General features: G+C 43.1%; 1 protein-coding gene across 6 annotated transcripts in view; it reads left to right on the plus strand.

Annotated features, from left to right (window-relative positions):
- Positions 1-2,811: 2,811 nt before the first annotated feature.
- The window catches only part of picalma (phosphatidylinositol binding clathrin assembly protein a), a 30,375-nt gene continuing 15,222 nt past the window's right edge, over positions 2,812-17,964 (plus strand). For all 6 annotated transcript variants that reach the window (XM_080013097.1, XM_080013098.1, XM_080013099.1 and 3 more), the window contains exons 1-8: positions 2,812-2,977; positions 14,355-14,497; positions 14,684-14,759; positions 14,915-15,017; positions 15,331-15,424; positions 15,733-15,844; positions 16,888-16,998; positions 17,107-17,144. In XM_080013097.1, coding sequence (XP_079869223.1) covers positions 2,848-2,977; positions 14,355-14,497; positions 14,684-14,759; positions 14,915-15,017; positions 15,331-15,424; positions 15,733-15,844; positions 16,888-16,998; positions 17,107-17,144 — 807 coding nt within the window. In that variant the 5' untranslated portion in view covers positions 2,812-2,847. The remainder of the gene's footprint in view (positions 2,978-14,354; positions 14,498-14,683; positions 14,760-14,914; positions 15,018-15,330; positions 15,425-15,732; positions 15,845-16,887; positions 16,999-17,106; positions 17,145-17,964) is intronic.

The following is a 17,964-nucleotide window of genomic DNA, read 5'->3' on the forward strand; positions in this document are numbered from 1 at the left end:
GGAAAGATTTCAGCTGAATTTGAGGAGGATGTCGTGCAAATAAAAGTGAAATAATGGTGTGGAAAGTTTGAAAATAAGGGTAAAGATTAGTGAAGAAACAAGCCCTCTCGAATGCAGGTTTTGTTTTTTAATTTTGATGTTGAATATCAACGAATAAAATAAAATAAAAACAACCTTATTCGTTGACAAGCTGTTCATTTTAACTTGGATTTGTGAAGTGCCTTTTTTTTTTTTTTTTTTTTTAATCTTTAATTATTTCTCATTTTATTGAAATTCAATCACATCAATACCAGGGGAGGTGGGAAGGGACCAAACCTTTCAATCCCACCTGTTTCCCGAAACGACTTTAACCCAGAGAAATGAAGTTAAGATCTACTTTTTACTCTTCTTAAACTCATAAAACTGCATACACCGGTCATCCGCAACATTGAAACCACTGACAGGGGAAGTAAAAAACATTGCTCATCTCATTCTATTGGAACCTGTCAAGGGGTGGGATATATGAGGCAGCGAGTGAACAGTCAGTTCTTGAATTTGATGTGTTGGAAGCAGGAAAAAGGGGCAAGCGAAGCATCTGAGCCACTTTGACAAAGGGCCAAATTGTGATGGCTAGACGACTGGGTCGGAGCATCTCCAAAACAGCAGGTCTCGTGGGGTGCTGTATGCAGTGGTTAGTACCTCCCAATAGTGGTCCAAGGAAGGACAACAGGTGAACCCGCGACTGGGTCATGGGCGCCCACTGGCCCATTGATGCACCTGGGGAGCGAAGTCGAGCCCGTCTGGTCCGATCCCACAGAAGAGCTACTGCAGCACAAATTGCTGAGAAAGTTAATGCTGGCTCCGACTGAAAGGTGTCAGAACACACAGCGCATCGCAAAAACCACCGAAAGCACCCCACAGCATGAGGGAAACCTACACAATATAAGGCAGGTGGTTTTAATGTTGTGGTTAACCAGTGTATATATATTAAAAAAAAAAAAAAAAAAAAAAAAATCTAACTTGGGTGTGTGTGAAATGGACACCAACGTATATAACCAAAGAAAAATACCGGATTTGTTCTGCTTTTATATCTTTCGTGTTTCAGCTTTTAACCAGTTTTTTTTATTTGCTAAAATAGCTCTTATGACAAAGAGACTGGCCAAAGTGACAGGTTGGCAAAGTGCTGTTTTGTCCTCCGAACATTTGCAACGTTACAGCAAACAAATTTACATATTATTTTATATTTTACTTATTGTTTTACATCTATGTTTCACGTATGCGCCGTACGCCAAGACAAATTCCTCGTACGTGTAAACTTACTTGGCAATAAAGATGATTCTGATTCTGATTGCAAATAATATCCACTAGATGGCGCCAGTAACACATTGAATCAAACGACCCGTCGTGCTGTTTATGATCAACACATATCAAGAAGTATGAGGAAGTATTAATGTATATATTAGAGAGTAGAGGAATTATAAATGTATATATTGGAGTATTTACATGAATATTAGTATGTTTTGTACGACATTTCTTAGGTATTTAACTTCGCCAGGCTTTCAATCTTTCAATCTCTTTTCGCTGTATCTCATGGGAAATACAGCTGCACATTAGGTTAAACTGTAAAATACTCACATACGCTAAATGAGTGTAAGTCAAAAAGAAGTTAAAGTTTGCTTCAAAAAGGTCACCTCATACAAAACATATCCAACCAAATAATGAAAAACAGTGCCTGATTTGCCCATTAACTGTGGCTGTGTGATAAACAGGACAGACGGGGTGTCAAACCCCCCCCTACAAATAAACATAAACCATGTACATTAAACAACAGAAAAATAGCATATATTTTTTCCCAATATCCAATAAATCTAGAAACGAACAATGACACAGGCATACAACTGTATTTGACCAGTGAGAAATGAATGCAGATTTATGAATTGCCTTATTTATTCACCTTTTTAGCCTTTGTTTCTATTCGGTGTTAATATAGTCTTTATATATACACACACACACACACACACACACACACACACACACATATATATATATATATATATATATATATATATATATATACACACACACACACACACACATATATATATATATATATATAAAAGAGAAATAATTAACAATATGTATAAACAGCGGCGCCATTTCTCAAAAGCCTCCCGTCCCATTTAACGCCAGTAGGGGGCGACAGTGCGAAAACCCCGACAGTGTTCTGTGGGACGAAAGAAGAGAGAGAGAGAGACAGAGAGAGAGAGAAGGAAGAGAGAGAGAGAGAGAGAGAGAGAGAGAGAGAAGGAAGAGAGAGAGAGAGAGAGAGAGAGAGAGAGAGAGAGAGAGGAAGAGAGAGAGAGAGAGAGAGAGAGAGAGAGAGAAGGAAGAGAGAGAGAGAGAGAGAGAGAGAGAGAGAGAGAAGGAAGAGAGAGAGAGAGAGAGAGAGAGAGAAGGAAGAGAGAGAGAGAGAGAGAGAGAGAGAAGGAAGAGAGAGAGAGAGAGGCAGACAGAGAGAGAGAGAGAGAGAGAGAGACAGAAGGAAGAGAGAGAGAGAGAGAGAGAGAGAGAGAGACAGAAGGAAGAGAGAGAGAGAGAGAGAGAGAGAGAGAGAGAGACAGAAGGAAGAGAGAGAGAGGCAGACAGAGAGAGAGGCAGACAGAGAGAGAGCGAGGCAGACAGAGTAGGAAGGAAGAGGGGAAAGAGAGAAGAGAGGCTGAGACGTTTGGAATCCATCGCAGCTCCGGGTTCGCTCGCTCGCTCGGTCCTCGACATATTTAGCAAAACACCCTTTTTTTTTTTTTTTTTTTTTTTTTTTTTTTTACCCCCCAAAAAGCACCGTCTGCTGATTTGCGTGGAGCCGCCGGCATGTCTGGACAGAGCATCACGGACCGGATCACCGCCGCGCAGCACAGCGTGACCGGCTCGGCGATCACCAAAACGGTGTGCAAAGCGACCACGCACGAAGTCATGGGGCCCAAGAAGAAACACTTGGACTGTGAGTACACCCCCCCCCCCCCGGTCGGCGCTGCCCCCCGAGACTTTTGTTTAAAACACCAAACAAATGGAAGGTTCTCTGTAGATCTCCATTCTGATCCGGTGGCCGCCGAGGCCTACACCCACAGCACGGGAGTCAGCAGTTGAAAATCCCCGATTTCGTGGCTCTTCATGAGATTCAGTATTCTACCTATTTGTCTTGTTGTTGTTGTTATCGAAATGCTCTGGGCGAGAATTCTTTTTATATCTTTTTTGGGCCTTCTTTGGGCACTACATCGCTCCAATTATTGCCAAGACAAATAACTTGTACTTGTACTTGGACCAGTGAACACATTGTGATTGATAACGATGATGATGACAATAATAATAATAATAATAATTACTACGGTGATTCTCTTTTGAGAAGCAATGATGATTAGTTGATCAGAACACGGTGCGGTTGACTTCTGAAGACCGGAGTTTGGTGCTGGCTGCCAATCAATATGAAGAAGAAAAAAAAAAGTGGTTTTGACAGTCCACAGGTTTTCCAAAGTAGTTGTTGTAAAAAAAAAAAAGAACTTCGCTTTGCATGTTGTAGATTAGAACTCTCGCAGATTGACGCCGTCTTGGATGCAACGGCATAAAGCAGTCTCTCTTGTATGCACTGCCTGCTGATCGAACAGGTTAAAAATGACAATTATAGCGATTGTAATGATTATTATCATTGTTACAGAAGTGGTCTGTCACACTGGGGCAACGCCCTGAAAAACAAGTGGAATCCGCTGTAAAACTTTAACTTTTTCCCAAAAATTATTAACCGCGTCAAACGCCTCACTGTACTGGTGACATTGCAATAGTTGCACAAAGTGTGGAGTCCAACCCTGTTGCTCATTGGGTCTGGCTTTGAGGTGGTGGGCGGGGAGTGGGCTTTTTAACCACAATTTTAGCCGACAATTAATTGCCTTACAAATAAATGCAATTGTATTAACGATTGGATTGTCGTTTTTTTTTTTTTATGTTCATGTTATATAATAGAATGGCGCAAAAAAACAACTCTTAATAATACACGTCTACCTGTTGTAGAAGAGCCATTTATTGGCATTGAGCATTGGAATATAAATATTGAGGTAGACTGTCAGTGTTTTTTTATTTAGCCAAATCCACTTTCACATAGAAAAGGTTTGTCTTTGTAATAGTTGCTGAATTGTTGTACTGTACGGCGATCTTTATGTGCATTTGGTTTCCAAAAGTTACAAATCTGGTGTTGCCACATCATCTTATGGACGATGGATTCGATATGTAGTGCATAGGACCATAGAGTACATTGAGTGGAATAGGCCGAATATATTTCTGCTAGTTTGGCGGTGGCTGTTATTAAAGGAACGCACTCCCTTAACTTGAAGCACCCTTCTCTCGGTGGCGTAATCAGAGGCATTTGGCTACTGAATAGTTGACATAGCCTTTGCACTTCCTGACATTTGGCTCCGTTTGAGGCACTGTCTGTTCCCAGACTTCCACATGTGCTAAAATGGGCTTGACCTCTTTATAGTCAAATGGATCATTTTTTAGGAATTTCCGCTTTGGCACAGAAATCAAAATCTACAGAAACTTCCAAACTACAGCAACCGATGGACTCTTTGGACTGCTTTGAAACTTAAGTTGTGTTTCCCAGGGTCACTTGCCAGGACGGTGGGGTGTCACTGCTCTGTCAAACAGTCGCTGTTTTTTTGAAGCACTGAAGGCTGCTTTGGAGCTCTTCTGAGAATCCGGAATCAATACCCTTACATCTGTTAAACTGTTATTTGTCATGGCGAGTGAAAACTCTGCACTGTGGTACAGATGGTTCTATACCCACGCTTTGGTTAAAAAATGTTGGGAAAGACTGGGTATTGGAATTGAAGTGTTGATCCATGATACAATATTAATTTGCTGATTTAGAAAAATTGCTCAAGGCTGATAGTGTCCTCTTTTAGGTTCCAACTTCTCCTTTCGCCCATGGCATATATCATGGTTTAGTGTCCTGCGATTTTCCACTCCGACACAAATGCCATCGCGTAAACCATCAGAAGGTTTTGTTGTTGTTGTTGTTATTATTATTTGACCTCAGCTGTCACTTTCTGGTGTTTTCTTCTGTGATGGTGGTCTACATATTCTGTGAAACATTTTTGGGTTTCATACATGGTGCAAGCATCGTTTTTTGCCACAATTGGATAACTTTATAAATGGGATTTAAAATAAAAACTTTCTTCTCATAACATTCAAATAAAAAAAAACTCCAGGTTCTTTTTTGGGCCCTTTAGTAAAACAGATTGGAGTTTTTACTCTATAGATAGGAATTTAGAAATCAGTGACTTGAAGCTTTGATTTTTTTTTTTTAAATTTTATTTCAAGTTATAAACATATATACATACTTGAATTATCATGATCGTTCTTGTCGAGCTTCATAAAGTGAGAAATGCATCGGATCTTATTGCAGTGCTTCACTGTCAAACTCTAGTCTCTAAAATGGCTCTCATGCAAATGGTTCTGCATATTTTCAGATAACCTCTTGATTTGAGCATTATGTGAGCTTCCACTCAGCCACTATTTTTAGTATTGGCTCAAATACAAAATGCCATATGTTTGTTTGAACATCATTTGAAAAGGGGAAAAAAAAATGTGGAAGTGAATGAGGAAGTGTGAGTGTGCCCTCCTCCCCAGCTGTGAATACATTATCTGGCCATCGGACAACCCAGGACTTTGCCATGAGCTTATCTAGAGTTCTGGTAAAAGGCAGCGGCCTCACTCGGAGTCTGAAGTATTTCTGGAGTGTTTGAGACTCAAAACACTCCAAAAATACCTTCAAAACGTCAGGGGTACACTTGTGTTGGAGTTTCCTGCCCCGCCAGAAATATCCACGGTTTGTCTAGCCGCTTAGACCCCACCCCCACCGCCCCCAACACCTCCTGTCTCCTTCCTGTCTGATTTGCAGGTGAGATATGGCTCTCCGCGCCGGCTCCTCTTGCTTTTGCCCCCAACCCAGTCTGGACATTCTTTTAACACCGCCACGCTAGATCAACCGGTCACCTCACTTTAAGAGGAAATCTACGACTGACTGGAGAGTGAGTGAAAGTCAAACAGAGGGTCTCTAGGCTGTGAGCTCTAAAGATATGCGCCTGCTGTATTTGGTCGGAAGTAGGTGGGAAATAACTTAAAGAGCGGCTTTGGTTTATGTCTGAGCAATGCATATCTAACTGCAAGGTGCTTCGTTTTTATTTTTCTCCCCCCATCATGTTTTACACGACATATCACTCCAGAGGAGAGTTGTTGTTGCTGTACTGAAATATAAGTTGTTTGTTTTTTTTTTTTTTTAAACAAAAAAATGGATTCCCATAATTGCCCTTGTAACTTGCAATGTTGTTGTACAGCGCAAAGGTTCCCCCCCTCCTCCCCCCATATTAAAGAGACCGTCCTGCTGGTTTTGGACATGAAATGTAACTATGCTGAATTGCCATTTTCAGCAAAGTAAGTCACTCATTCCTTTTCACAGAGCTGTTTATTTTGTGCGCCAACCAAACCCCTCCCTCAAAAACACTGTTCACTCAAAGCTGTATTTTCAGGTTTCACATTCCATTAGAATGGAATAGGCCCCGGACTCAGGTTTAATTGCACTTGTAACCAAAATAAAAGGCAAACAAAGTCCCGTACAGAATTGAATGCATGGCAGTGAGGACTGTGTTCTGTCAACCATAGAAAGCAACTGAAATAATGTCACTTCTCCTTTCCTTGTTGATTTAGCCAGCCCATTTGCTCACTCTTTGTCAGAGTCCTGCCAGTACAGCCTATGAGGTTATGGAGAGAGGCCCCGGCTCTTTCCCCCGAAAGTCTCACCCGCACTCTGGAGCGCCATGCAGATCTATATGGAACGAAACCCTTGTCCTCTATAAATGTTCTCATTCACCTGTTCTGGTTTTCAATATTTTTATTTTATTTTTTTTAACGCAAGCATTTGTGGTCTGACTTTTCGTCTGGTCTCCGTTGCCACATTAAACACCGCTGGAATCGTATGGTCCTGCACTGCAAGTATTCAGAGCTGGCTCTGCCCTGACATTGTCAGCACCCGGGCTTTAACTCCAGGTTGCGGTTGTTCTACTGCTTGCTATTACAGGACCTTCGTCGAGAATTCAATATCTCAGCAGATATTCAATTATATCAAATTGTGAGGTAGGAGCGCGTGGAAGTGCGAGGGATTTTGCAGTGTGATTTGAATGGTGTTTTAAATGCGCGGGGCTATTACTGTGGCAAATTGAATAAAATATTATACCAAGCTGGGTTGGGGAATATTGAATAGTCATTAATAATCTCAGTTTAGTGAAGACTGAGCACTTGGGTTTGCATCCATCCATTTGGGGATTCAGCGGCAACCTTTTAAAGGCATTTAAAGCTGGAAAGCACTCTAACATGGGCCGGTACTTTTGTATCCTCCCAAAGGCCCTGCACTGAGGTTCACCCTGAAATCCCCCCCAACCCCCCACCCACCTACCCACCCAAAGCAGAACGGAATGGTCTACACTATAGGCATGTGACTGCAGAGGCATCGTATGACAGTCCCTTAAAAAGAGTGCTGACACACTGTCCAGCGGCATGACTGAATGAGCTTTCTGTGACGCCGAATGACCCGCGACAGTCAGTAGCATGGCTCAGAATCGCCTCAAAATTCACTTTTGCCTCGACCAAAACAACGCTAAATTCACCAGATCACCAGTTTGGCAAACATGTGTTTTCCAAGTTTTAGCGGGACTGGATGGGTTGTTCTCACACTCGCGACGATTGCTTAGTTATTGATGTCCTCCGACCCTTCAGGAGGCGTCACTAACCACCTGAAGGATTTTGGTCCTCTTAAGTCATGGGCACGCTGCACGACTTTGTCTGGTGATGGGGAATCTTGCAGTCTTGTGCTTTTCACACTACATGACTGATCGGTGACAGGGCGTCACACGTTACAAGATCTTTCACCGGCAGGAATCCCAGACGAGTCTGTCGGGTCTCCAAACGACGTTTTGTCACAAACACACGGCAGAAGTGACACCCGAAATGACACAGTACGATGCGCGAGACAGGATTATTTATTATTGATTATATATATCTATATTATAAAGTAAAATAGGTATGTGTGTTTCTCGCTGCTGCTCCGTGCACTCCTGTCTCCCCCTCTCCTTTCTTCTCTGTCACCCTGTGTCTGCTCTCATTGGCTGTAGCTCGTTGCGTCACTCCTGACGCGTCACTCCCAACTCGACCCCCGACACGACCAGATATTAAACATGCTTGATATCTCGCCGAGCGCTCGGGTCGCGTCGTGAGCAGTTCTCGCCACACGCTCGTCGCGGGAGCGCGCTATGATTTCCGCTCCGATCTGGGGCTTTGCTCGGCGATCCCTAAACCTGTCGGCGAGCAGAAAAAATCAGCCCAGAATCACGTGGTCCGAATCAAATGCATCCCCCTCTTTCCTTGTCCTGGTTCTGACTCGGACACTCAAATTAATTTTTATTTTCTTACAATTTTTGCGCCGTCTTCTCCACATATTGATACCATGACAATGATTGTCCCATTTCGGCTTGCAGTTGCTTTGCAAGAGAAATCTAAATGAGAGAGAACTCATTTAAGCCAAGGCTTTAAAAATAATGAGCTCTTTAGGTTTTTAAATCGACAAAGCCTGTTCGTTAAGGGATCGGCTCTGCTGCAGTGGTATGTGTGAAGTTGCTTGGGTACGCCACTGACTACGGCCTGCATCATGCCCAGGGTTACAGGACTGTAAGGGGAAAGACATTTCCGGAATCAGGAAGTTTTCCCGAAGCAAACTCCCAGATTGCCAAGGGGAAAAACTGCTAACAGGAAGTCATTACACAATCCACCCGCCTTCCGGGAACGGCAGGGAGTTGAGCTGATCAAAAGTGAGATTGACCGGGATTGTTTTGATCCACATCCCGCCAATTATGTTGTTGATTAGGAAAGTACGTAATGAGCCATGTTTAATGAACAACAGAGCTTGGCCGCTGACTTTTTTTCATTTTATTCAAATTGTTTTAAGTACAGTTTTAAAAGCATGGACATGTCTAATTGTGGATTTGATTGGCCGTACTCCAAGCCAGGAAGTTCACCCTTCATGGCAAAGCTCCTGAATGCAAAAAAAAAAACAACCACCCCAAAATAAGTCCTTACAACTATGACATAAATCAACAATTTTTACCACAAATCGCTATTTAAATGTTGAATCCTGATATAGATTCTCCACTGCAGTGCTCCTACTTTACTTGGCGTCTGCAAACATGAAAAGCCTTGCAGCTATATCAGCCGAACCGTTTGAAAGTAGTTAGGTTTTTATTTCCTATGTTGAGCTGTTTTACACCGGGAGTACAGTATAAGCTGTTTAAACTAATTTGTAAGGATTTTTAATTGGTGGCTTAGTCGTGCAATGATGCACGATATTCCAGTTTATTAAAACTAAGAACATGTGTGCCACCCTGTCTCACCACTTGAGGTAAGATTTACGAGAGGGTGATATGTTTGATGTGTGTTTAACAACGCTCTGATTCTGCGGTCACTGTCTTGTATACCAAGTCTCAGACACCTTTTTTTTGATTTTAATTGCAATGCACATATCATCAAAGATGCAGTTTACCCCTCCCCGTAAATCCTGCCATTAGTTCGGCAAAAAGTTTGGCATGTTCTGTCTTTCTATCTGTTTGGGGTGTGTGTGTGTGTGTGTGTGTGTGTGTGTGTGTGTGTGTGTGTGTGTGTGTGTGTGTGTGTGTGTGTGTGTGTGTGTGTGTGTGTGTGTGTGTGTGTGTGTGTGTGTGTGTGTGTGTGTGTGTGTGTGTGTGTGTGTGTGTGTGTGCCTCATTCTACAATGCCCCGATGAACACCTTTTCCACCTCTGCTTCCCCCCCACCCTTATGTGACCCAATCTCACCTTGTCACAAACTCTGGTGCGTGTCTGTGTACGTATTAATAACCCCCCCATCCCCCTCTTCTACAAGGGCTTCGGAGGAAATGCCACCGCTCTCCGACAGCGACCTACTGCCCCCATCTGCTCGTGCTGGCATTCCCCGCTGAGCTGCCTGAATCCTCCGCCCTGTCATGAGTTTCCTTGTTGGAACTCCTCCACGGTGGCAGACTTCACAAGAAACAGAACTCGGCAGGTCACAACCGAGCCCTTGTCTAGCTCTCACCAGCTGCGCGCTTTTACTTTCGCTCCCTGTCGCGGGTCCCGTTTTCTGGATGCAGAATATCACTTGATGAATTTTGCGATTGAGAAGCTCAAATGTCATGTGGATTGTAATGATGAGGTGAAACAACAGGGGGGGACGGGGACAATCGACAAAAATCCTTATCTAGAGCTTCGTCAAGGACATAATAGGTGATGGTTGGGTTTCATACTTATGAAAGAATGAACCCACTCCAATCGCAGCTGTCAAGACAAGTTTCGATGCATGAGGCAGAGATACAGGAATTACTTGTACTGCAGGCCGAGTGAAAAGCCACACAAGTTATGCTTAAGATTTCAGGCTAAGAAAGTTATGCATCTGAATCCCCTATTGGAAATTTACCATTACCACACGATTTTTATTTTTTTTCCCCAATTTTGAGAGTACCACTCGCAGTACCCCTAGGTGTACGATTTCGGCAGTTCCTAACGATCGCAAATCCCTGTTGCCGTGTCTGTAAAGTTTCAACTTCGAAACGTCGAGGGAGTTGAAGTCGGTGGTTGCAGTGGAGCTCATGCAACGGGCAGTTTTTATATTCCAGGAAACATTACTGCTTTACCAAAACTCCTCAGAATGGCTTTAACAATGTTTTTTTGAGCGTCGAGGGAAACGATTTAACAATTTAGGAGGGTTGGAACTCCCCCTCCCCTCCTTTCATTCCTGTGGCGAATGGAATATTACATACAACATTGTCCAAATTTGGGGACAGGTCAAAATGCTGAACAACTACCAATAAGGGAAATCTCAGTGTCAGGAGGGACTTTGGCATGTTGGGACTTTGGCCTGTTAATTGTCGAGCATGTTGGGCCTACCAGCCCAACATGCTCGACAATTAAAAGCCGACATGAGTATCCAGTATCCTCGACCTCTCTCCTGTGACTTGTTGTCCTTTTTTTACCCGGCTTCCTTACTATCACTTCTGTTTCCGTTGAGGAAAAGGAGCAATGGCATTTTGTTGCTGAGTCGATGATTTTTTATTATTTTTTTCTGCTTTCTAACAGCAAACTTTAAGGAAGCTTCAGTGGGAGGATTGTGCGTTTTATACATTTGCCCTGTTTGACAAATCGCAGGGAGGAGATAAAACTTTGGCACTTTGAGGTTTATCTATGTTGGCAATGTTCAGCGATATTGGGGGGAAATGTTGGAGGGGTGATAAGACGGTGGGAAAAAAAGGAGCACGATGGGAGGTTTGAGCTATTTGTTTAGTTCCCGGTGTAAATAATTAAATTGACCTCTACTTCATACACACAGCAGGCCAGGCGTGGGTTCAACTTGTCTTATTCATTAGAAAAGCAAGTGTAGTCAGTGTATGTTGTGTTGGTCCTCGTTTCGACTGAAATTCTCACCTCAGAGATACAGGACATTCACCTCTCCTGACTTCTAGCCAGGCCAAAAATAAACTGGAAGAAGTTGTTCATGAATTGCATATTACTTGGAATATTGCTTTGTGTAAAGCTTTTGATTAATTGTTCTGCATATATTCGTTGGCAGATCAGCAATGTGCTATGTGGGAATCACTCGCCTTGTTAGGTTATTGCTCAATACTTGATGAGGAAGTACATTGACGAAATGTCGAACAAACCGTGGAGCTTTTATCATATTAAATTATTTCTTTGTTACATTTCACTACTTGAATGTTGTTTAAAGCTACGTCGTGCCAAAGTGCATTTCTGCTGATGGGGAAGATCTATTAAAGCACACGCTTCAAATGTGAAAGAAACCAAATGACCCCCCCCACCCCCCACCCAAACACACCTTCCTGTCGCACTGTCTTCTGTCATATGAGCATCAACAAGAGTTTGAGGAAAAAGTTAGAAGATTGACAGTCATTGGATAGTTACAAGCTCATCACATTTGGCTTTTTTTAATTACCATAAACTTTTATAGTTTGATCAGGATACTTATTCGTCATTTTTAAATAGTATTGAGAAATTAAGATTTTGGAGCATGTCTTTACCTAATCAAATCATGATTTATTGGGTTTGTAGATCTAGTAAAAAAAAAAAAAAAAAATCTCTCTCTCAAGTTCAAGAGATATACATAAACTTTTTTTTTTTCCTCCTGAGATGCCGCCTCTCTTCACTCCCCAGTTCATTGTAGAAGATGCCTGTATTCATTGCCTACACTGAAGAAGTAATGTAGCAGGAGACCAGCGCTCCGTTTTGTTCTTGGTTTGTTCAAACGTTACTATCTGACCAACACTGGCCGAGCACCACGAGGTACAGACGGCTTAAAAAGCACCATACTACCGTATGTTGTCCATGCTTTTGGAGGCGGTGGTTGGGTGAAATAACCACCGCACCGAGCATTGAGAATTCTTGCCCCTGCCACAGAACGTGACGTGCTGTGTGCCCTGGCTATCGTTGGTGTGACATGTCCTCACAAAGCGGACTATCTGCATTGCTAAGAGGAGAAAGTAGTCACTGAATTTATACTCCCCACTGTCGTTTCAGTCTTGTGTGAAAAGGCTTTTGTTGTCACATGGGTGGCCCATTGTGTGCGCAAAAAGCAAAAAAGAAAAAAAGCCTTTTGTGTCTCTTTCAAACAAACACTGAGGAGGTTTCATAGACCACCCATGTAAACAGGCGTCACCCACCAGGGTTCTGCTTTAGAACACACATAAATGGTTATGACAAAGGCTTAAATTACAAAATTCACCATGTACAAATACCCATGCCTGGTGACAGTTAAGAATTTGTCAGCGCAATCAAATTAGTCACAAAATGAATTTATTAATAATGTCTGTGGGGTCATTGCAGCGTAGAATTCCGTTATGCATGCCATTCCAACCAAAGAAATGGAGTAAATTTTAATCTGGTATAAGAAAAATAAATAAATAAATGGATAGCATCATTTGGCGAGTTCATCCCGCTACCCAAGCCGATAATATAAAATTCACTTAAATATTCATTTATGTTGCCAGCCAAGGATGGCATATGATGGTTATGTATATTAGATAACTCGTGATTTGCCTGCAAAGGAAACAAGTGGCGTCCTGGCCACTGCCAGCGTTGCTTGCAAAGTGATGCATCACCTGTGTTTAAATCATTAGTTGCTTGATTACATTCTGTAGTAACTCGACAGGGAGTTGTGCTATTCCGCACAGCAGCATGGGTAGGTGGGCGTGTGATGTCCCGGGCACTGACAGATGGCACACAGCGGTTGGTGTAGCGCTCCCACCTTCTCCGGCCTGTATCCATTCTCACGTCCAAACCACAGGGTCGTTTTCGGTGTGCTATGATCTCTCGGAATGTCACAGCGGGGAAGGGAAAATAAATCCGAGCCATAAGAACATTCCCACATTCTGCCGTAACGGTAAACCTCATCCATTTTTTCAGTATTAGAATCTGCGGCCGGATTCTACCCCTTTTTTTTTTTTTTTTTTTTTTTTCTTTAATAATTATGATCTACATCATCTCGTGCATCCTTGATATGGAAGTCCAACAGAGTGCTGTCACAAGCCACTTTGAGGTGACAGCAGTCCTCCCTGACTACTCGACCCAAATATCTGCTCCGCGGCCCGAAACCGTGTCTCAATTGTGAGCAGTGCAAGATGTCACAAGGCAAACCGTCCCATGTATTCTGATGTTGGATATTTTTTGCAATTGTGAATATTTGCAGGAAAGGGGCATGAGAAATGCACAAAATATGCACTATTAAGTTTCTGCGGCGAACCAAGGGGGCGTGGTCGGGCCGCCGCTGCAGACAGGCGGCACAGGCTCCCTTAGTGCGCCACAGTTTCATTGTCTGAAGGCGAAAGACATCAGGTATTTGCTTTCACGAGAGTGAGCGAGTGTGTGTGTTCTGCACAGTCGATACCTGTGACACTGCTCCGAGTCGAACCTGCTCAGAGGAGGTGACGGTGAGGAGCAGGCTCTGTGCCAGGAACTCTGTCAATTATTCCTGGCCTTTTTTGGAAAGCGGTATTTGACCTCCACTCTCCCTCACAGAGTGTCTCCTTCCATATGATGCTGGCTGTATAAGCTTTACAACTGAGTGAGAAAGGCGTTTTTGAAAGAACACACGTGCGACTGCAGAGAGACGAGCAAGTAATTTGTGTCCCCTGGAGGTGGTGCTCGGCGCTTTTTGATCTTCCCTCTAATCCTGCGCCCACACCCCCAACATTTCTCTAATTTATCTTTATTTTCTTTCCAGACCTGATTCAGTGCACCAACGAGATGAACGTCAACATCCCCCAGCTGGCCGACACCCTGTTTGAGAGGACCGCCAACACCAGCTGGGTGGTGGTCTTCAAGTCGCTGACCGCCACCCACCACCTGATGGTCTACGGCAATGAGGTGGGGGCAACAACACCAAGCTCTCCTTTCATACCCCACATCCGGTGAACCGTATTGGTTAAAAAAAAACAAACAAACAAACAAAAAAAAACAAAAAAACTGCCTAAAAATGTTCCATTACAGATTGAATTGAGATCAAACTGTCAGTTGCACATCAACTATATTTACGAGGCATTTATCTTGCAGAGATTCATACAGTATCTGGCTTCGAGGAACACACTGTTCAACCTCAGCAATTTTTTGGACAAAAGTGGCCTCCAAGGTACATGGCTCGCTATTCATTCCCCCCCCCCCCCCACACACATTTTTTGTTTTGTACTTCAGGGAATGCTTTCGTCTGCGGTCGATTTGCATTTCCACGGTGATATTAAACAACCCCAACCCGCTTTTTTTTTTTTTTTTTCTTTCTGTAATCAGGCTATGACATGTCGACGTTCATCAGGAGGTATAGCCGCTACTTGAACGAGAAGGCCGTGTCCTACAGACAAGTCGCTTTCGACTTCACTAAAGTAAAGCGGGGGTAAGGAGTAGTGCTTTTTTTTTTTTTTACTTTTTACTTTATGGTACTGAATAGGAGCAAGTTAGCAACAATGGATAAATTGTTCACTCTAGTCTTTTTATTTTTTTTTTATTTTTCCCCTACCAACAATGACCCTCTTGATTGGTTTATAATAGTCGTTAGACTGGCAATACACAGGAAGCTCAACCAGATTGTATTTATTTTGGGAGTTACCCCAAATAACGACAGTTTTCTATGGCGCTAAACTTTTTACGAGCTCCATGCGAGCCATGAACATGCTGAACTGATTTTGTCTCTCGTCGCCGTCTCAAAGATCCGATGGAGTGATGCGAACCATGAACACGGAGAAGCTCCTGAAGACCATCCCCATCGTCCAGAATCAGATGGACGTGCTGCTTGATTTCAACGTGAGCTCACGTTGCGTTGGTTGGCCGTCGGAAATCTCTCTGCCGGTGCTGTCTATTCCCTTCCCCCCCCCCCGTTTGATAAGATCGGTGCCTCCCCAACTATAGCCATGAGGGGCGACTCGCACACTAATCATGAATAGCCTCCAACTCATCACCCTGAAAATAGTGCAATGTGAAAATGAAGTGGAAGTGGTATTATTAAGTATTTATTTATTTATTTGCACCTCTGAAATGTAGTGGCTAACTGCCAGTGGAAGATTCTACCCACCCACAACACACTGCCAACCCATACCGTTTATCCCATCCAGGTCAACGCCAATGAACTAACCAACGGTGTGATCAACGCGGCCTTTATGCTTCTGTTCAAAGATGCCATCCGACTGTTTGCCGCCTACAACGAGGGCATCATCAACCTGCTGGGTGAGAGGCTGCCGGGTGACCGCGCCCCTCTGTGCTCCCGTTGCTCTGTCCGTTCGTCAGTTCAAATGAAGCTCCCAAGTCCATGAGCGTTGCTGTGAAAGATGGGTTCATTGTTCGGGTCACCGCCTCCTCACATACACACATATACATACCTCCTGGATATATGGAGAGGGTGTGTAATTATTTCAAATTGCCGTTTGTACCCAACCTAAAAAACAAACCGACCCAAATCTTCCCCAGTTTGTTTTCTGCTATTTGAGCACGCGCCACATGCTCTTCCTTCCTCATCCTCGAAGCTCCGTGTCTCCGGCTTTGCCCTTAATATCAGCTCGCCGGCGGACATTGACGGGCTTTAATTTTAAATTCAGTCACAGTGTGAAACGAGACAAATGGCCACGTAGACCTAGAGGATTTAAAACGGTAGACCAACAGACCAAACTCTGTTTATCAACGTCCTTTTTGAATGTTCGGTCTGTGCCATGCAGTAACGGCTTTTCTTGAGCCAAAGGTTCTGTGCTGCCGAAAAAAACCAATTCAGTTCGATCCTTTTATTGTCATTTTTATCTTCATTCAGAACCAACTCACACATAAGAACACGTGTACCTCTGCTCTTACCAGCCTTTTTTGCTTCGTTCAGTAAAACGTTGCCCCAGATATGATGCAAGGGTCAAACTCTGGCCTTGGTGCTATGACTAGGTCTTGTTATCATTAAAATTCAGATAATATATATTTTTTTTATTCTTCCTTTATTTTACCGTTGCTTCAAACAAGTGCAATATCCCATAGCGGACACCAGATATATTTTTCTAGGTGTTTTTTATTTTATTTTAATTTTTATTTTAATTGTTTTAAATGGAAATTATACACGCATACATCAAAAATAAATCACATCACCATTTTGTGCCCGTTGACATTATCATAATTAATTGTGTAAACATTTAAAAAATATCATCTAAATAACATGAATAATTTTGCGAGTGCGTTCAGTTTTTTTTTTTTTTTTGCCCCCTCACCGTTTTGCCCCATTCTTCCTTCCACCACAGAGAAGTACTTTGACATGAAGAAAACCCAGTGCAAAGAGGGCCTTGACATCTACAAGAAATTCCTCACGCGGATGACAAGAATCTCAGAGTTCCTCAAAGTTGCAGAGGCAAGTGAAGACGGCTCCTCGGGGCATCTGGGGTTTTTAAGAATGCCTCTCCGGCACACGTGTGATGTTCTCCTCTCTCTCTCTCTCTCTCTCTCTGTCTCTCTCCAGCAAGTGGGAATCGATCGAGGCGACATTCCTGATCTGTCTCAGGTAAGCCAGCGCTTTCTCGGCGTCCCGCTGCAGCTGCTCTATTCTCGCTGGTAGCTCGGGAGTCCCCCCCCCCCCGATCTTATTCTTCCTCTTATGGCTTTAATGCTGTTATGGCTTCAAGTAGTCGGCTGGCACTCACCAACTCCTTGTCACACACCGCCGCCGCCCCCTCTCAGCATCACATCTAACACTTGGTGGCACCACCAAGGCCTCTGCGGAGAGCTTGGAGTAGCACGCAGGAAGCTTCAAACTGTCACTCTCCCCTGAACCTGCATGTCATACAGTAAATTAAGGTGCAAATGAACTTTTTTTAATTATTATCTATTTATTTATTTATTTAATTAATTAATTTTTGGGGGGTGAAGGGAGGTTGAATGAATAAGAGATCACTCTTTGGTTTACTTTTCAAAAATGAACCGTCACCGGCACTCGTACAAGCAATACTCAGCCTGTGTCTATTTCCTATGGGCCTCATTTTCCCCTCAGGACTTTTTTCCTCACTGATATCTTGACAGTTACCGCCTTTTATCTTCTGCATTTCCTCCCCTCTGTCCCCTGTCAGTTCACGGTTTGTGTAAGTATACACATTTTTTTTTTTTCTCTCTCTCTCTATCCCTTTCTGTGCTGATTCCCGGGACTGCCTTCTGTCTGTGCTACTCTCGGCGATGCCTTTGCATGCTTCAGTGTTGTGTTTTATCTGTTATCAATGGTTCCCAGTATCCCCCCCCCACCCCTTTTTTTTAATTTTTTTTTATTATTATTATTTTTTCCCTTCTCCTCCTTTTTTTTTTATTTATTATTATTATTTTTTTTTTTTGGT

Source organism: Zeus faber (genome assembly GCF_960531495.2).
Source record: "Zeus faber genome assembly, chromosome: 14".
Lineage (NCBI taxonomy): Eukaryota > Metazoa > Chordata > Actinopteri > Zeiformes > Zeidae > Zeus > Zeus faber.